This window comes from Vidua chalybeata, chromosome 1 (genome assembly GCF_026979565.1).
Source record: "Vidua chalybeata isolate OUT-0048 chromosome 1, bVidCha1 merged haplotype, whole genome shotgun sequence".
Lineage (NCBI taxonomy): Eukaryota > Metazoa > Chordata > Aves > Passeriformes > Viduidae > Vidua > Vidua chalybeata.
In genome coordinates this window covers 19,489,419-19,511,010 of record NC_071530.1, presented here as the reverse complement: position 1 = coordinate 19,511,010, position 21,592 = coordinate 19,489,419, and the positions used below count along the sequence as shown (strand labels likewise).

The window sequence follows — 21,592 nt, the reverse complement described above, 5'->3', positions numbered from 1 at the left end:
TTTATAGAACAAATTTGGGTAGAAGCATATGAGTAAACATATCATGAACAGGAAATTACACTGGGTCAGAAATGCTCACAAATGTATTATAAATGCAATCTTTCCTGCAACATAAACAGGCAATCACAGCAAAGTCAAATATATTGTATCTGTGTGGGGTTAATTTCCATAGTATCAGAGCAAATACAGAAAAGCTAACATAGGACTATGCAAGGACAAAAGAATGTGCATAAGCAGAACTGACTGCAGCTTAAGTCATTTTCTCTGCCTAAATGCCCCCTAGGCACTGTGAGGAAAGGGTCAGAAATTACAGAAAGACAAAAAAAAGTACTTTCAAATATAATCATTCTTTTTTATTTTTTCTCAGAGCAAGTGCAAACTAAAAATATTTTTTTTTTTTTTGCTGCACTGTACAAGATTTGACAGCACCAGTTCTGTATCAATGGAGAGAGAAATATGTTCTCCCAATGACATTTCATCGTTATCTTGGCAGGATCATGGCCTTATATATAGTTTCTATATGACAAACCAAATTCAGCATTTTCATGGGCTACTATTATTATCTGGTAAAGTATAGGACCAAAGTAGAAAAAATGCAAAATCGAGAATACTTTTAATCTACAAAATCAATCCACTGTGTGATCTGAATATCTATTATCAATGTCAGTGTCTATCAACTACCTAAAACCAACTTCCATAAGACTTTTAAAATAGCATGAATAATTTTTTTTTAGACTAACACATTTATAAAGCACATATGAAACTACAATCTTTTACATGGGATTCCATGTAAAAGTTCACATCTTTGAGGTATGCATTGCATAATTCTGGATACAAACAGGACAAAATATCACTAGATTATTATTTTCACTGAGTCAATATCCATTTTTGTTGTTTATGTTTACATTATATCCAGTGAGTGAAATACATTTTTCCAGTAGGAAGATTTAATTTAATTAGGGGCATGAAATATTATTAGGCATGTTCTATTGTATGAAGCTTTTCAATTACGATTTTCTGATATAAAGTCAACTTGAAAAACAAAAATTTCTAATCTAAAGAGGTCTGTATTAAACAGAATTAAATTAAATCTGTATTAAACAGAATTAAATGAGCTTTTTCTCCTTATAGCTGCTTCACAAGCAACTGGATGGTAAAATAATGCTAATATTCTCATCACTTGAATGCATTAACAGTTCATTTATTTGTACAAAAAGCTATTGTTATTTTTGATGGTGGTATCCTTGAAACTGAGCATGTTTTAACAGAGTCCTCACATTGTAAAACCCCAGCCTGGTATTGTAGAATACACAAACCTACTGATATGGCCAGTGGATTAAAAGTCATAAAATCATGCCAAAATCCATGTACTTCCTTACAGTGTCATGCCTTAATGCAGCAGTAACGCTGGACATCTAAGGCCAGAGAACAATGCTTGCACCATTTCAAAAGACAAGATAAAACCTACCCATGACTTTTGTGCTTGTCTCCTTTGCCTCAGCCCAAGTAAACAGCAAAACTCCTCCTGTCTTTTACAGAGGAAGTGCCATTAATTTGTCTTACCTTGTCTCTAATGATCATATTATATTTTTTACTCAGCTGCTGCAAATTGACCTAGAAAGATTAAAAGTATGGAGCTAAATTTTGGAGATTTTTCTCTTTTCCCTGCACATAAAAAGTACAGGAATCTATCACATTGCTTCTATGGGAGATCCTGATGCTATAAAGAAAACAATGCTAGCACAGCCAGCTCCTTAGAAATTAGTTTCCACAAATAGATCTTATGCTTCTGCTGATAAAATTCAGTTGCAATTGTTTTCATAGGAAAAAAGAAAGACTTAGGTATCTGGGACAATTTATTTATATACATGATCACAAAAAGCATTCCCCAGTATTTTCTTCCAGCAATGCAAGTAAGCATGGAATATTTAATTTATTTATTTAGTTATCTCTTTATTTTATTCATTTCTTTTTTGTCAGCTGTCTGAATTAGTTAAAGTTTGAAATTCTAAAAAGACATTTTTCTTTACTTGTATCCTGGAAACCTATCTAGTATTTTTTAATTTAATTCTCTGTCACATCAAGCTAAGCTAAAGAGTCAGAGTGGTAAAAACTAGATCAGTAAAAATTTTTATTGTTACTTTATAAAAATCTTTTTCTTAATTTAGCTTAAAATTATAACTTGAGGGTTTTTATAAGGCTTTCCAGATCCCGGGTGAAAGACAAGATTTATTAATACTTTGGTATTAACCCTTCTATGTGTACATGGCAAAAGAAGTAGTAGGATGAAAATAAATGCTGAACTTGAGATTTAGAAGCAAAATGCTGCAGCAACAACACTGGAGTTAATATGAGACAAAACGTTTTTAATACTGTGTTTTTGCACTTAGGAGCCGTGTATTTATAAAAGCTGGGTTGCTCTTTTTAAAAAAAAAGTTTAGTAAGCAAAATCAGCTGCATTCCTGGCAGTTCCTATGTCTATCTCACAGGCAGTGAGAATGACTACTGAAAGAATAGAATCCCTAAACATTCCTTTTCCTCTTGTAGGATCAGCTGATCCCCACCCTCCAACTTGCAGTGGTGACAAGTTCCCGTGTGCGTATGTGCAGCAGTGTTTGTCCCTCGCTGCGCGGTGCAACGGGGTCGAAGATTGCATGGATGGAAGTGATGAGCTGAGCTGCCCCATGGAGATGCCCACCGCCACATCCTCGGGCTCCTGCAAGGAAGCAGAGTTCCTGTGTCCTTCCCAAGGCTGTGTCCCGTCCCTTCTGCTGTGCGATGGTGTGCCTGACTGCCAACTCAGTGAAGATGAAGCTGGCTGCCGTAAGTTACTTCCATGGTGGTGGTTATGGCAATGTTAACTTGCCTGCCTAAACATGGATGGTTTAGGAAAGAAAAAGAGCAACATAGTGAAGTTTAGCGTAAAATTCATCATTCCCTTGTCAAATAAACCCCTATTTGTGTCACATATAATGCATTAATTGCAGAGATGCTTTACATTTCTAAATAATTTTGCTTATGCATTTTAATTTCCTGGTTATCATTTGGTAAATGTTTTTAAAAATTGCAATTGTGTTTCTGTTAATATTTACAAGCATTTCCACATTTTTTCCTTGAATCAGTCAGCTGCATTTGCATTGCCTCTGTAACCTCTGATCATGATATGACAGAAAGATAGGCTTCTGCAGTTCTGTTATTCAGTAACATTTAAGGCTGTCCTGACCTTTCAAGGATTTTGAAATCAAGTATGTTCATGAAGTAGCAGCAATCTCCGCCCCAGGCAAGGAAAAGGGCTCACAAACAAAACACAGGGTCAATAGGCTTTGAAATGTAACTGCAATGAGATGCCATGGAGAAGCATCTGAAACAAATAGACACAAATGTGAGTATCTACCATTTAAAAATATTTCATTATTATCAGATGAACTGAGGCCAAATGTTTCATTTCAAGAATTTCAAAATAATTAGCTACACAGGAAAAAAAAAAAAAAAAAAGAAAAAAGGCTTTTACATATAAACACCTTTCTTCCTAAACCTGTCATGCTCTAGAACTATTTTAACGTTTTTCTCATCCTTACCAGAACAAAAAAAAAAAAAACTGATAAAAAATATGAGTTTCCAGTGGATTAGATATTCACGTTCTTCAATATTTTCTATCAAATCTACTAAATATAAAGGCAGGCTACTGCACATGCCATTTAATTTAGCAAAGTAGTCTACCAAACTGGCATGGATTTGGCAGACTATCTGTGTAAGTCTTTTGTTTTGAAGTGAACTCTGTGGTTTTGTTGTCAGAAGCATAATTTTGGAGATAACTTAGGTGTTAAATTCTACATGCCTTGAAGACATGTGGAAATTTTGCATGTTCCTTCCTTCAAATAAGCATGGTTAATCTTCATTTGACCTTGTTTCCTCCTCAATCTGTCCTCTGGTAGAGACGTCCATGCTGCGTTCTATTACATGCAGATCCCAGCTCCACACCACAGAAGCTGATGTGGAACCTCAAAATCTGAAAGCCAAAAGATTTCCATGATTTTGTGTATTACCCATACAACTGAGATATTGCTTTGTTTTGTTTATTTTACTGCTTTGACTTCAAAACAAAACCCAGGGGTTAAGAAGAAATTAAATCCCGGTCTCTTCAAAGAAAAAATATTCTCCATAAATGTTTCACAGCTTTAGGGTTCTCAGTCTGAAGGAAACTTAGTCAAGTCTGTATTTCATTGTTACTCCAAAATTCAGTTCATAGTAAATAAACATGTAAGTATTGATAGTATAATATAGAAATACAGAAGCAGTAATTCTTATTTCTTCTTCAAAGAAGATAATTCAGAGAAGCAAAGCAAAGCAGAGAAGAAGGCAAAGCAAAAAGAAAATGGTTTGTGCTAGTTTGGAATTAAATCAGTGTAAAGCTGATTACTGTCACAGCTGGTGCTGAAATCCAACTATGTATGCCATGAGAGCACAGCGTCTAATCTTTAGCTTCCTACTTATAACAGGTGAAAACCCATAGAAGTTTGTCAGCTGGGGAAGGTCAGAGAGAAAATGTAAATATCTCAGAAATTTCATTCTTCTATTGAAATTTATGCATGATCTATAAAATTGATTGTTGTGCTAGTAACTCCAACCTATGTGTACTCTAATAGTAGCACAGATTGAAAGTGGGGATTTATTTTTTTAGATTTTAGATAGATGTTTTTTCCCTTGGTGCAGATCAAATCTACCTGCTCATTTTAGAAAACTTCAGTTAAAGAATTACTGGCACTTTCCATTTTTTGTCCCATAGCAATTTTATTCATTTAAGTGCAAAACAAAACACTTAACACTATTTAAGTGTAGAACAAAAATGTTCTGGGTTCTGAATTCAAGAATTCATTAGGGAAAGTTTTCTTTTGTGATAAAGACTAGTTGTCAGAATGCATCTTGCAGAGATTAAGGATAAAGCCCTAAAGGAGGCCAGGACAAAAAAACCCCAACCAAACAAGAAAACATTGGTCAAGTCCCTACTAAAAACACAGTTTCTACCACAGAAATGCTTTTCTTCACGAATTAGGGATTTATGGAGACAGAATATCCTGTAGAGTTATAGCAGTTACGTTGTACAACATTATGCTAATACTGTTTTATACCTACTAATGAAGTGGATTTTTTTACTTGTTGCATTTAACAAAAAAATTCTGGAAGTGTTTTCCAGTTAAAGATATTCTACTTGTCTGACTCTCTTCTTGCTGACAATTTTAGTGAAAGGTATATTACCTCACATATTTAGTCTTTTATTTGCCTTATTAAATACTAAGGGTATAAAACAAACATATTAACACCAGTAGGATGTGTACATTAGTTTTCCACAGACCAACATCCTTTTCCATCTGCATCATCTGATTGAAGTGCTAATAGCAATAAATAAAAAGTCATTTCTCAGTTTTCTGTAGTGCACCAAAATATATCTCTTGTAGTTTTGGCAAGTTATAAATACCAATGAAATATTAAAAAAAATTATACTTTCAAAGTGGCTGTGATAAAATCATCCCTTCTACTGGTTTAATTTGCACCTGGAAAATTAAATATTGATGAAAATTGGATATTTTTATTTTCATATCTTTACTCTTTTTAGTGCCTCCATGTAGTCTTTATTTTCTTTACCTCAGCACAAATAACTTGGTGTCATTGTCCTTAACTGCAAAATTTTCAACTGTTATGTCCATTGCTAGGACTGTTCCCTCTGTGTTAAAATAATGCGTAAACAAATTGATTGCATCATTTTGAAACTAGTTGTTGAATGAGAGATAATTATGTTTGCTGATACCTTTTTTATGGGTTTTCTTTGGGATTTTGCAGTATACACTCTCAACATTGTGAGTTAATATGCGCTCCTTCACAAATATTACATGGGAAAATTTGGTTTCTGTACCATCTGTGCTCTGTATTTGTTTACTTATTTAGCATCTCAGTAGCAAAGTTGCATGTCTTTGAAGATGAAAGCTTGGAGAGGTCACACAGATGCAAGTTTATATCCTACAGTATGAATCAAGTTTTCTGCTAGTTTTTGAATGGTGAGAAAAAAAATGCAGCTGATGATAACGACCATGTTATTTTTCATTTCAGCCATTAAAGATTGTTCCAATGGTTCTTTGTTATGTGCTTCAACGAATCAATGTATACCCCTCTCCCAGCGTTGTGATGGAATTGCAGACTGCATTGATTACAGCCTTGATGAATCTGGCTGTTCAGGTACTTAGTTTTGCATAAAAATATCATTTGAAACAAATAAAGTATAGTTATTTCCTACTGAATGTTTTGGCAGTCCTCAAACTTGACTGATGTTCCTCTGCTAAAACTTTGTCAAATTATATTAGGCATGAATTTTCCTGATGAAAGTATGACACAGATGAAAGTGAGAAAAAGATGAAGAATAATATGCTTAAAATCTTAACATCTTCATAAGGGGTGTTTCTTACTGTATAAACACATTGTCCAAAAAAAAAAAACAAAACCTAACTAGTCCTTTGTAGTATACTTTTAGGACTTCCCTTGATTTTAGGCAGTTGAGTTAACTCATATTGTTGAGTAAAAGGCTTGCAGTGGTTTGGCTTATTTGTGGTTTGGGCTTTTTTCCCCCCAAGTGTATTACAAATCCAGGTTAGAAAATAAATGAAAGAGCATTTTTTAGCACAGTGCATTTGACACAATATTCATGTTTGATTTGTAGTAGTTAAATGGTGGAGAAAGATAAGTACAAGACAATAATACACATTCAATGTGAATTAGATTTTTATTAACAAAATCTAACAAATACATGGATGATGGTGACATAAATAATTAAATCTGGATTCAAAATGTCCCATTCAATGACAGAAAGGTACTGCAGCTCTTCCCCAAGACAGATACAAACTCTTGACCAGTTCTGTGCTGACAGTACTCTGCCAGCTTTGCTGAAGTTGCATTAGCTGAGAATTTAACTCTCTATTTTTATATTTTTTATTACTTACGTGATAAAATTCACAACATACATGCATTGCAATTATATAATTAATTATAACATATTAAATGTCTGTTCGCAAACACTTATTGGTAGGAGGCATCCAAAAGTTTCTTTGGGAGTGAAATTGACCACAAGTATTGTGTTCACTATGTCTCATTGCATCATGAAATGATTTGGGTTGGAAGGGACCTTAAAGATCACAAAGTTGCAACGGCCCTGACTTGGTAGGGACACCTTCACAAGCCCAGCTTGCTCATGTGAGAGAAGGAATCATACTTCAACATTAAAAAATACCACTTCTATAATGATGAGAAAATTCATACTTGGTAAATTGGATTTACAAAAATTATTTTAAATTAAAAGAAATTTATTCAGACAATAATTCAATATATAAGAATATCGAACATAAACTAGTAGACATGCACAACAGTAATTTACAAATTTTCCACTATCTTTCTAGAAAGATCTTATGAGTAAGTAATGCACTTTTCAAAATTTAATCCTGAAATGGGAGGTGTCCACACTGAACAGCACTGTTATATGCTGCAATAAATAATTTCACTTTGCATATATCCAAAACTCTTTAGGTCTAATTGGTATATTACTAGTTATTTTTGTACTAAAGAAGATTGAGGGGATTCTTTTTTGATTTTGAGTTTTTTCTTGCTAAAGCAATGAAAAACTAAGCTTCAGTAAAATTAAATGTGGTGATGTGGAAATCCAAGTTAAGGGACATCAATAGGTTTTAAAGAATATCACTAAGTACTTAAACACCTTTTGTCTTTTAAAGCCTGATTTCCTTCATTCTTATGAGAATGTGATTCTAATTGTTAAAATTCTGAATATATTTAACAAAAGGGTTAGGCACAAAGGAGTGTCTGTTCACCAGCCCTATATAAAACCTATTAATAATTACGTAGACTTAGATATTAATTAAATATTAGTTCAATTCCTTTGGGTCTTATTTTATATATTCCTGTTGCTTGAAAATCAAGTAAGTGGCAAAAAATCAATTTCTGGAGTCAGATGAAAATCTCATTCGAGAAAAATTTGAAGCCTATTCAAATGCAGCATCAGGATTTCAATAAGCTCAAGAGCACTCCATTGCTTGTAATATTCTTAGGACTTCACATTTGTATCAGCAAATCCAGATCTAAAAAAAAAAAAAAAGTAGTTTTGGAAGTGCTAAGCATTCAGAAGGACAGGTGTGAATATTTTGAAAATCAGATCATGACAAATATAATAAAAAAGAGAGGGAAATCACAATTTTTACCTTTATGTTTGCAGCTTGTCCTGAAGAATACTGCAAAAATGGAGGAAAGTGCACCATCAAAGATGACATTCCATTATGCCAGTAAGTTTCATTAGCAATTGACTTGTGCTTGAGGTTGGAGAAAGCTGCTGTTGAACAGGTGGTTTGCTCCCCAGGGATTGAAATTGTATCTGGTAGAAGTGTAATTTAAAAAGTCTCTGTATGTCTACATTATTTTTATTTACATTTAGTGAGTTAAACCACATTTTGAGAAGAATGTTATTTATCAGATAGAATTTTCTGTAACTTTTATTTCATGAGACAACCTGTTGGCCTGACACCCTAAGTTTTCTGTCTCATGTTTCACTGCAACATTTCAAAACACATGTTTCTGTGCCTTATTTGCAGCAGGTCTTGTATACCTCAAATGAGATTTTACAGCAGGCCACATACTCATCTTTGCCTTCCTGTTAGGCATTTGGAAAAAGAAAAGTTTTTTTTCCACTTATCCCCCCCAAAAAAGGGGTTAAAAATATGCTTGCATTTTTTTCCAGAAATACTCTCTGATTTAAAAAAAAACCAATAATGTATGCAATTCTGGTGTAGAATGTACGAGCCATTAGAAAGAGTCTCAGGATATCTGAAGCAACTCATTTACACAAGATATCACTGTTTCCCTTTGGGAAATTAGAGGAGAATTTCTAAGTGCAAAAAAGTGATGGTATGTGTTATCATGCTTTTGTCCTTCACATGCTTCAGTGGAGCTTGCCAGAATTTGCCAAATTACTAAAGAAGTCACTGTTTTATCAGGGTAGCTATCTTAGTCAAGATTTGATGCTAAGGTTTGTCTCCTAGCTGCCAGGAGATTCACATTAATAAGCCTGCTTTGTCTTTCAAAACAGATTTATCCTTGATTGGATGAAGAAATGTAATATATAACATAGAAAATATAAGGACATTCATATAGGGTATTTCAATTTGAGTCTCAGAAAAAAACTGTTAAATATCTGCAGATTTCCCCAAAAATGTCCACTATAATAGAACAGAGAATAGTCTCTTGACAGAGAGTGACAGGAATCTTGGAATTTCATCAAGATGGCTGCTTCAAAAAATTTTTGAACACATAAGGAGAGAAAGAGGACAAAAACCATAGAGAAAGACTGCAGAATGAAAAATCAGCAGAAAATAAAGGGATTTGCAATATGAGGTTTGTAATTTGTAGATTACATCACTGATCAAAAATAAAATTGCTTGTAGGGACAAAGCTCTGGGGAGTGATTGAGATCTTAAGATATTTAAAAACTATGAGAATTGAACTTCTGTTCAGACTTGCAAGAGAAAGTAACCCAAACTAGCAAATCTTTTTTATCCACAGAAATAAAAGACAGTTGGAATAAAAATAGTATATTAAACTAGTAAGTAGGGTTGTTTATCTCAGCATTCAGTAAGAAACATATTTAATTCTGATGTAATGCATAGGCAATTTGAGCAAAGGCACTGAAACAAAAATTCCTCAGCTGGGGGGCTAACATAACTTCAAGAGCTGTACAAGGTTGTGTTAGGTCATCTCTACAGAAGAATGCAGAACACCAGTGCATGTTGCAATAGGCTTTCTGAAAACTTCCTGTAGGGGAAGTGGCTGGAGAAAACAAATGGAAAAGAAAAGGGATGGCCAGATCAACAGTCTGATATCAACCATTCAAGGCTTTGTAATATTTTTAAGGAATTACTTATATACATGTTATATAAGCACTTTTATTATTTTCTAAACAAAGATAAAACTTCTGCATGACTTTTTGAAATTCCACATCAAGATCATAAAAAGACAAAAAAAAAAAAAAAAACAAAAAAGCAACCAAAACAAAACAAAACCTAAAATAATTAAAAATGTAGAAGTATATCAGTTTTCAATACCCAAGGGGAAAACAACAAAAATCCAAAACAAACAACCCCCCAAAATCCCAAAACATCTGAACAAAAATAGAAATTATCATGAAAAATATGCTAATTTTTTACCTTTTAGTTCTCAGTTCTTGCTCTAAATTTCCTCAAAAATAAATTATAAATTTATCTAAAAATATCTTCCTCCCTTGAGAGCAACTGTTCTTCTAGACTGCAGGATAGGTCAGGAGAAAAGCAGAGTGTGTAAGAGAAGCCTGTTCCACAGCAAGGAGACTCCTGAAAAGAACAGAGTATAGATACTGCCCTGCCACAGAAGTGACAGAGTCTTCCTAGATACCCAGAGATAATTGTGTGGGGATCAAAGTGCTCTTAAAAGTCCCTGGGTTTGACTAATACTATTCAGAGACACAGCGGAAAAGGAGGAAAATTGTTAACATATTATTTTCTTGCTATTTTATCTGGCAAAATGGATTCTGATCTTCCCCCAAGTGAGACGATTGTGCTGTAGTTTCTATAAAACAAAAGTGGAGTTTGGAGTTCAAAAGTCATTCTCAGGCCTCCCTGAGAATGTTGTTTAACAAAAAATTAGAGTGGACTGGTCTCAAAGCTTCATTTGTTCCATCATGCTTCTATAAAAACTGAAACTGCTGCTCATTTTAGGTTAGTTTGAGGTACGCTGATAGAAAAGAATAGAGTTTCTGGAAAACATTTTTGCTGGTGATAACAGCTGTGTTTTTCTGTAGGTTTAATGCAGTGGGGTTGAAGTAGTTGCCTGTATAGGCTTCCAGTAGTTTAACCTGCAAGCATGGGAACAGTGAATTTGCAGTAGCTGCTTAGGCAAAAGAAAGCACTAGCATTTGAACTATTTGAAGAGACTGAAAGCAGATAGTAGGTTTTATACATTTAGTGCTTCTCCAGTTCCTTTGATGCTGTATGTTTTTACAGGTGTGAACTAGTGTAGCTTAGATATATATAAAGTTAATACTTAGGGCATCACCCTTTCTTTCAAGAGGATGTAACTAAGAGGGATCAGTAGCAGTGGGAGGTGAGTTCTGACATCCTCTGTGAAGAGATGCCTGTAGACCTGGTGGAAATGAAAGCAGTGGATACAAGTCTAGACAAAGTTTCAGTATATATTGGAGTGGGTAAGAAAGCTGATGTATCAGATTGCTGTAATCTTTGTTCATGCTGCTGAAAACAGCTTCTCTAGGCTAGTGCATAATGACTGCAATAATATCAGTGAGATGCCCGGTGTTTGAGAATGTGACTGCTTAGTTCTGGTGGATGTTCTCAGTGAGAGTATGTGAGTAAATGCAGGACAGTGGTGCTTGGGTGATGGTTATCTTCCTACCTGAAGGAAACAGAGCTTGATGGCTGCCCTGCTCCTGCTTGGTATTTGAATTTTTGAGTTAGCTTTGAAAGTCACTTGCACTTGTTTCTGCTATTTGGTCAGGAGAGTAATTGGGGTGCATATTGAACACATTTGTCTTGTACTTTCTATTTCATGGGTATTTTCTTTGTCTGCCAAACTAGATGGAGCTTTATTTTGAAATTTTATGGCCACTCTCATTTGACAAAATGTAACTCCTATTTGTCTTGACTGAGATCTCTTCTGTAGTCAATGAGCAGCGAAGTGGCTGTTGCTGGCAATCAGCTACTCTGATTGCACCAGCAAATCACGATAATTTGAGCAGTAATGACTAGAATTTTTGCAATTTCCATCCTCCAATTTCAAAATCATTCCTTTGATTATATATATGCTTTCTCCAACTGCTTGTCCAGCATCTCTTTGTGTTTGTTTTAATTTTGCTTTAAAGTGAGTCCACAGACTCCTGGAAACATAGAAGAGGAATATAGAGGAGAACAAGCAAGATGGGAAAAGTGTGTTTCTAACACACTAAAGTGGAAGGGTGAGGCTTCAATGATTGTACTAGTGTTGAAAGAAAAAGAAACCACTGAGAACAGAAAAAAAAAAACAAAACAGCAAACCAGACTCTTCATACATGCTTTTCATTCTCATCTAACTGGACAAGAGTAATATTAAACATGCACATTCAAATGTACTAAACTTCACATATAATAAATATTAAATCATCATCGAATCATCAAATGGTTTAGTTGGAAGGAACCTGTAAATTTCACCTAATGCAACCCCCCTGCAATGAGTAATTTCATCTTCCAATCAGATCAGGTTGCTCAGAACCCCATCCAACCTGACTGTGAATCTACCACACCTCTGAGCAATATATTTCAGCATTTCACAAAGTAAAATAGAATTGTTTAGGTTGGAAAGGACATAATACAATGCTTGACTTTCCCTTTATTTTATACAAATATTTTCAACATAATATACCAAACTTCAGAGTAGTCACACTGACTAGTACTAAAGAGCATATGAGAGCCCCTTTATTGTCTGAACTGTAAGAAGGTTCTATCCTTTACCAAAAAGAAAATGTAATTGCATTCACATAATTAAACAATCATACTGCAGATTAGAAATAAATCTTCATTAAACAGTTTTGAAATTCACGGAATATGTAACATCTATGTAACTGAGCTGTGGAGAGTGAAATTGCAAGGAATCATTATAAATAGATAATTAAATATTATTGTCTTTGTAGTTGTGTATCTAAATGCTGATTTGGCCCAAAATACAGAAATGGAATTATTTTGTTTGTTTCTTTTATATGATAAAAGTAAAGATTACTTTCTCTTTTTGTTTCTTTTAGAAAAAGAATTGGTTATTCAGGGTAATCAAGCAAAGTGGAATTCTTGCCTATTCTTTTTAGAAAAGCTACAGGTTAATTGGTCCTCTATTTTTTACTTCTTTCTTTCTCATTTTTGCAATGAGCTTAAAATTTTAACACAACTGATCTGTTTTAGATTGCAAACAAAAGTATTTTATCATGAGTAGTACAATAGCAAACAGTATTTACAAAATTTGAAAAAACAAAGGGTGGGTTTTTTTGGTGGTTAAGACATCTTTTCAGACTCTGGTTTTGTTTTCAAAATACTAGCTTCTAGCAAGCATGATAAATTTTGAGGAACCCTGCAAGTGGCATGCAGCATCACATAATGTCTTGGTAGACTGAGACCTTTTCCACCTAAGTATCATATATGGCAAAAGAGGTAAATACCACATCCTCACTGGACAATATCTTTCAGTAAACATAGGGTTCTTTCTGTTTTTATTCCTAAACATATTTGACTTTGGATCTTACTTACTCTTACTTGTTCTGTGTTACTGGATTTTTGAGGACTGGTGGTGGTAGTTATCTGTAAAAACTAAAACTGGGAGGATTTTTATATGATTTTTATATCACACAGGATGACAGGAAAATGGAGAGATAATAATATTCCAGCCTAAGAAAATGAAATGTTTGGAAGCATCTGGAATGTGATTTGATGGAAACATGAAGTTTAACACTGATGATATAGAAACACCAATTCATGAGCAAAGAGGGTTTATAAAAAGAGAAGAAAGCAGTTTCCATTTCAGCTGCATTTTCTCCTGCTCCTCTCAGAAATTCCCACCTCAGAGGGAGGATTGCTGGCATAGCAGCTGCTGATTCACTGCAGATTATTAATGGTTCAAACAAAGTAAATTGGTACTGATTTCACTTGTTCCCTAAGAATTTTCTTTAAGGTTTACTGAACAAGTGGGACATGGGTAAATTGATAATGCTATATTGAGCATATACACCTACTCAGGAAAATTGTAGTCATGAAAATCAATTGTACATAGAGGAGCAATGAAATAAGGATGTATCCATGAATAAAAACAAAAGCCGTGATGAGTAGTCAAAAAGATAAGACATTGAAAACAAATGTCATGTTAAGATTTGGATTTTGGGCAGCAAAGACATATCTGCAAACATACGTAGCTAGTAAAGAGAAGGGGTTTTTTCACATCTTTCCTATACCCAACTCTCATTTGAAAAGTGATACTGTTGCAAATTAAAAACCAAATTCAGGTTACCTGAGTTGGGTAAAATTAAGAATAGGAAGACAAGTTAATACATTTATTCTCCAGAACAAATTAGACAAAACTTGTCATGAAAAAAAATATGCAATATATTGATGGAAATGCATTTTAAATATTTGCTTACAGAAAACTCTTTCCTAAAGTTTCTATTTTTTTTTTTTTTTTTTTTTTTTGTTCAGTCTTAATCCTTTCTTATTTGGAAACTTTTCATGAAATCAAGATGCTTGATACAACAGTACTCTTGCCTTTTTGTTTTTCACGTTTCTAACTTCATAACCTTTTCCAAAGGAAAATCCCATAGGGATTACGGTGCAATGTGACAGAAACTTAGATTTAAAAATCTTAGCATTTGGTCTATTTTTCAGTAGTTGGGATGAAACAGCTTTTGCTTCTCATGCTGATTGCCTGCTTACAGGATGTTCAGTGATCGTTTCACAACACAAAAAAAAAAGGAAAATCTTTTGAATCCTTCATATATTAGAATTTACAAAATAATGTTCCTTCATTTAGAAAAATATGTGTCAAATTTGTTTAATGAGTTGGAATTTTTTCATTTAGATTTTCCCCACTTGTACCAAGTGACTTCAAAGTAAATATATTTGGCCAAATCATTTTTATCTAGTGAGAAACTTGCCATTGAGCAATTATCAATGGCATCCACTGGCTATCTTTTGTATTTAGAAGGAGTTTACTTCAGGTTTTGCTCTTCTTCTTCCTCTGCAGATAATAGTATGATCCTGAAGCTAGCTCTTTATCCCACCGAAGCCAGCTGCTTCATGCAATTGCAACTTCTAGAAATTAGGAAAAAAAAACCCCTGATATTAGTCAAACCTAATTGAATACATAGGGCAGTTTGCCACCTTCTGCAGTGAGGCAGGGTTATGCTATGAAGCTCTCTTGTGAGTGGTCTGAATCAGTTGCTCTATTAATCCAATGATTTCAGAAGGAATCTGTCTTTTTCTGGTTTTCTTATTCTAGAACTAAAACAAGGTTGTCTCTACGAACCTGCTAAAGTTTGATTGCACAGAATTGAAAGCCAGATGTTAGAGTCAGTTAAATAAATACAACTGAATAGACACAAAGAATGGTCTTACAACACATTTCTGATCATGTTTTTTAGAAATCTCTAACTCTTGATTCAAATGTAAATCAGACTTCCTCATTTAACTCTTTGGTTTTGGTCTTTTTTTTACAGAAAAACAAATTTCAAGGTATCTTTAAAACTGGAAACAAACTAAGTAGCTTATAGACTTCCTCTGTTTTCCTGAGGTGAAATATTACTGTGACAAATGGAAAAAAGTTTCACTTGAATGACCCATTGATAGAATCAGAAGGGCACTCACAGTGGAAGTGCTTATTTTAAATATAGCCCACTGGTCATTTTGGAAAACAAACTGTGAACTACCTATTTTCAAATTGCCTCTTCATGATATGTTTGCTGAGTGGGGAGATATTTACCTGTAAAGAAAATCAGCAAGGAATTTCTGGGACAATTTTAATTTAAAGAACTTAATGAACACTTTGTACAACCTTTTCTTGCAAAATTTTGGAGTTGAAAGGTGCTAACACAGCTTTGGGAATAAAAGTAACTGCATGTTTTATTATAAAAGGTGATTTTCCTACATTATCAATGTCATTGCAACTCTCAAGATCAGAGAGAGAATTATATTTAGTAGCTGAACAAAATAATTGATGTTTTAATTTGAAGATAGTATAATCTTATTGAGAAGGGTATAATTTAGTAGCTACAGTGAAAATTATTTGGACATATAATAATGATTAAGTGAAAAAATTTCTCCTCAGAAATCAGCAATGGTTGGATCAGCAATGCTAAAGTTGCTGAAAGGATTCAAGCTCTCTGATAAATATCCTACATTTCTCACTTGATTTTCAATTCATTCTTTTAAGAGATTCAAAGCAAAATGAGGAAACTGCAAGGTGTAGGAAACCACAGCTGGATTTTTATTATTGCTAAGTGCAATGAACCTTTACCTCAGAATGGCTTGTGCACAAAACTCTAGACTTTATTACATTTAAAATTCAGGAGATAGGTTTGTCCTCAGTAAGGAAAAGCTTAGGATGTGGGAAGTGTATGTGTAGGAGAGGATGTATTTTGAGTAATGAGAGATTTTTATATGGGAGAATGTTAATGAATGTTGGATATTGGATGTTTGCCAAAGCATGGAGGGTCCCCTAAAGGGTTACTCCTACTAATACCAAATGCTCAAGAGTAGGAAACATGGATAGAAAGCTTTAAATCAAAACATTTTTTGTTCTATTCTGTTCAAAATAGGAAAGAATAGCAGTAAAATAATAAATACTTATCAAAAGAGAGAAAAAGAACAACTGAGGAAATATAAACAAGGATTGCAAAGATTCTTGTTCTACAGCCACTCCTTCACGTTCATGTGGCTGTTTTTTGTCGACAGAAATTTAAAAACATCTGGATGTATCTATTCATAGGCACATAAATCGCTCTAAATTTTTGGATTATATTAAGTCAAGCAATAATTTAGAAGTCTGGGTTCAGATAGTCTTACTTAGACTGAGTTACGATCTTTTTTCAAATTCAGTCTTCCTGGATTTAAGTGGAAGTAAGAAGCAGTACTTGGAATGAAAACCAGTATTTTCACTCCCTAAGATTACACCTGCATGTCTGCATATCAGACTTTGTTGTCTAGAATGACAATCAGCTCAGCATTAGAGTCCTCTCTGTGGGAGGCACCTGGAGGCTGCTGGTTGGATACACCTAATCCAATACAGAATGTGGCATAAAAGCTCTAGGTGAGACTTTTGGAAAACACGTATATCATGAAGCATGTTGACAAGAATTTTGAAATGTGACTAAAATGAGTACTCTGATACAGATAGGTCTGGGCTGAGGATGCCAGGAAAGATGGGAATGGTGGAGGTCTGTATTTGAGAATCTGTGCTATTGTGTAAATCGTGTAGAAAAAAAACATACATCTTGTATTCTGTACCAGCCACATCCTGACATTTGGCCTGCTCAGTCTGACCCACTAGACACAATGGTGTCACAATGTCATCAAGCTATCTTGCACGTTTGCAATTTTCCCTCTTGTTCAGTCAGTGAGAATTTGTCTCTGAGAATTATACCTTTTGTGTGGTTGCTAGGTGGCTAAGGGATTTCCTAAAAGCAGCAAATTCAACTAAATTAAGAACTTTTGAACTTTTTTTTGCCAGCTTTTGCAGTGTTGACTGATCTGGAAAGCTCCATGCACTTTCATTTTAAACACATACAAACACTCAGGATTTTTCTCAATGCTTGGAAGGAGCTTTTCATGTTTGCTATTGCTCTAATCAGCTACTAGGCTACATCTCTAAGCAGGAGGCAGTAACTATGTGCTGTTCCCACACAGAGACTTGTATGTCCTTTGGGGGAAAAGTACACATACCTTTAAGCTAAAATAATTTTGCCTGCATCTGGTGCGAAAGTCATATTTTCAATGTACAGAAATATTTTTCATTAAAAGTATGTATTGGATTGTAAGACATAAATGATCTTTGAAATGTCCTCTGGAGTATATCAAGGTAATGTGACTCATGCAAGAATTACACTATGGATCTCAACACCAGAGTTACCGCAGGAATAAATGTCTGCGGTGGTTTGACCCTGGCTGGGTGCCAGATGCCCACCAAAGCCACTCTATCACTCCCTTCCTCAGTTGGACAGGGGAGAAAAAATAGAATAAGAAGTTTGTACATTGAGATAAGGACCAGGAGAGGTCACTGAGCAATTACCATCACAGACAAACCAGACTTGACTTCTGGAAATTATTTTAATTTATTACCAATCAAATCTGAGTAGGGCAATGAGAAATAAAAACTAGATTTTAAAATGCCTACCCCCCAACTTGACTCAACTTGACTCCATGATAACTAGGTTAACTCTGCAATCGGACAAGAAAACATAGTCTTGTGCTCTTCTAGGGGAGCTTTAGGCTGGACATTAGGAAGAAATTCTTCACAGAAGGGGTGATTTGATTGGGATGGCCTACCCAGGAAGGTCATGGAGTCAGTGCCCGTCTAGATTTTTAAGGAAAGACTGGATTGGCACTTAGTGCCATGGTCTAGTTGAAATGGTGGTGTTGGATTATAGGTCAAACTTGATGATCCCAGAGGTCTTTTCCAACCTAATTGATTTTGTGATTCCTCATTTTCTCTTCCTTCTCCCCTCTGGCAGAGCAGGGGGATGACGAATGAGGGTTGCAGTAAGTTCATCACAGGGGCAGCCTGTGCTCAGCATCCCATGTGCTCAGCCTTGGCCGCCAGGTCCATCTTGCAGCCAACTGGCACTGGCTCCATTGAACGTGGGGGAAGCTTCTGGCAGCTTTACACAGAAGCCACCCCTGTAGCCCCATTCAGCAGATGCTAAAACCTTGCTGTGCAAACCCATTAAAACATCAATCATCAAGCTAGGCTTCAGAATTCAGTAAACTGCAGGAGGATGAGCTTTTGTTTGTTAGATTTTAAATGACAGAGGTGAGAAACATTTGGGTCTAAATGAACTGTGTATTGAGTTTGTGCAGCCAGATTTTGGTAGCTGGGAGGGGTGCTACAGGTGGGGCTTCAGTGAAAAGCTGCTGGAAGATTCCCCCATGACTGACAGAGCCAATGCCAGCCAGCTCAAAGACAAACCCACCAGTGGCCAAGGCTGAGCCAACCAGAGAAGATGGCAACACCACTGTGATAACATATTTAAGAGGAATAAAAAAAAGTTGTTACACAGATGTAATTGCATGAAGAGAAAAGAGGAGTGAGAATATGTGAGAGCAACAATTCTACAGACACCCAGGTCAGTGGAGAAGGAAAGGCAGGAGGTACTCCAGATCAGAGTTGAGATTGCCCTGCAGCCCATGGTGAAGACCATGGTGAGGCAGCTCTGCCTCTGCAGCCCAGGGAGATCCCTGGGGATGCAGAGATTGACCTGCAGCCCATGGAGGAAACCCACACCAGAGCAGGTGAAAGCCTGAAAGAAGATTGTGACCCCATGGGAAGTCTACACTGGAGCAAGCTCCTGGCAGGGACCTGCAGACCCATGGAAAGAGGAGCCCATTCTGGAGCAGCTTTTTTGGCAGGACTTGTGATCCCATGGGAGAGCCACTCTGGAGCAGTCTGTTCTTGAAGGACTGCACTCCATAGAAAGGGACCTATGTTGGAGCAGCTCCTGAAGAGCTGTAGCCCATGGGAACCCAGGCTGGAGAAGATTGTGGAGAATTGTCTCCAACGGGAGGGACCCCTCAGTGGAGTAGAGGAAAGGCTTCTCTCCCTGAGCAATGTCAGAAACAATCTGTGATGAGCTGATATTATGGTCATTCCCCATCTCCCTGCACCACTAGAAGGGGAGGAGAAAGAGCCCAGCAAGGAGGGTGGAGTTTGGGAAAGGTGCTTTTAAGATTTATTTCATGTCCCATTGTCCTGCTCTGATTTTGATTGATAATAAACTCAACTAATTTCCCCAAGATAAGTCTGTTTTACCCTTGACGGTAACTGGTGAGAGGTCTCTCACTGCCCTTATCTCAACGTGTGAACCTTTGTGTTATATTTTCTCTCCCCTGTCCAGTCGTGGAGGGGAGCTTTGGTGTGCACCTGGAATCCAGCCAGAGTCAATCCACCACAAATTGTTTCCCTGGGAATGAGAAAACTAACTCACCAGGATGCTTGATATTTTATTTGCAGTATGTGTATTTTTGTATTAGCAGACCTAGATAACAAATTATCATATGACTTCCCAACTATACTGAACTAAACCATGCCTTTTCTCACCCTCTGGGCAGCCATGAATGCCAAAACTATGATCATTCTCTCTGTGGTCAGAGAGAAAGAGTTGTCATCAAGCCCAAGGTGTGTTCCCCATTTTTAACTCTAGTTCTGTACGTACCTAGGTTACCTTGGCAGCCATATAAATTCCTTGGATAGAGGAATATATCATTTGTGTATAAACACATGCATTGCACATAGGCTAACCTCAACAAGTGCCTTTTTGGAAAAGAAAACTGTATTGGAGCCAACAATATGTGACAATGGCTTTTTTAATGTAAGTGCTAGGTGAGATTATACAGTAAGGATTGTCTAAATTCTAAGATTAAGTGTGTTTGAGTTCTGGGTCATTAACTTACCATATTAGAAAATTATTTTTATTGCTTCATGAGTTTCTTGCTTCCACTTAGAACTTTCCAGTTTCTTACTTTAATCTTTTTGCCATTCATCCTTATTAACTATTGCATTTTCCACTGATGAAATGTCTGCTCAACTGAGTTTGGTGGCAAAAGTTGTGCAAACTAAAGAAAATTCCTCAGGGTTGTAAAATGGAGCTAACAAATCGACTACCTACAAAATGGAGTCCTTGCATGCTTGAGTTTCCTATGCAAGTAATTGATAGTGTAGCTTTATATGACTAAGAGCTGAACAAAACATTTTTTAAGCAGTGCTTAAAACCAAATATAGAGCCAAATATCCCAATGCTTACTTTCCACAGAGCAGAATGCCGTTTTAAAAATAGTTGTTTCTTCTCTTGGTGTCTTCATTTTCAGATTTTAAGTATTCTTTTGCAATCAACTGATTTTTACTGATTTTCAGGTAAATTAAAGTGCATGGTTTGATTTGTCTTGTAGTCTATAAAAAAAATTTAAAAGTCAGGAGTTATTAAGAGACTTCAACAGAAGTCTCTATTTGCCTTGCTTTTCTTTATCCTTGATTCTTTATCTTTTGCAAATCAATATTTTATTAATGCGAACTTTTTTGGGAACTTAGTAAAATGGAAGGAAGGTCCCCTAAAACTCATTAATATTTTAGTGTGTGGAAAATAGAATGTGTTTACATAGTCATAAAAATTCACATATATTTTCTTCCTGCCTCTCTGGCTTTTAGAGTTTAAGGTGAGATGATTTAGCAGAATGCATTTTGAGAGGCTACACAGCATCTATTAGTTGTTATAGTTCTAGTGTTTTAATAGGTGTCATCAAATTTTTCTTCATTTATAAACTTCCCTTATGATATCAGTAAAGTCACTTTCTTTGTTGCTAATAAGATTGGCACAAAACCCTACATACTGAGAGTGTTGTACTTAATGGAAGTAGCTGTGAACTTTTTTTCTGACAGATCATAGGATAGTAGAGGAAAGCTAGAAATGAACATACAGCTGTGTAGCCAATAGCATAAACTAGATTATACCAGTATAGCCAGTATAGCAAGTATCCTTCATTTAGCTTTTAAATATATATATGTATACATACATATATGAACACACACATATATATATAATGCTTCTACAGCTATCTTTCTAAAACTTTCTGCCTTTAAAATTCTTTTCATATGCTGTTACTACAGACAGCAAGATACAAGTTTCTGTAATCCAAGGAGTTGGTGATGCTCCTATTGCTTTGTTCTGATCTAGAAAAATCATACTGCCACAGCACTATGAACACCTCATTTCAAGATGGAACCATAC

General features: G+C 35.5%; 1 protein-coding gene across 1 annotated transcript in view; it reads left to right on the top strand.

The window, feature by feature from the left end:
• MALRD1 (MAM and LDL receptor class A domain containing 1) overlaps positions 1–21,592 on the top strand; it is a 232,774-nt gene that overhangs the window by 179,746 nt on the left and 31,436 nt on the right. The window contains exons 33-35 of the mRNA XM_053963779.1: positions 2,548–2,823; positions 6,106–6,231; positions 8,270–8,336. Coding sequence (XP_053819754.1) covers positions 2,548–2,823; positions 6,106–6,231; positions 8,270–8,336 — 469 coding nt within the window. The remainder of the gene's footprint in view (positions 1–2,547; positions 2,824–6,105; positions 6,232–8,269; positions 8,337–21,592) is intronic.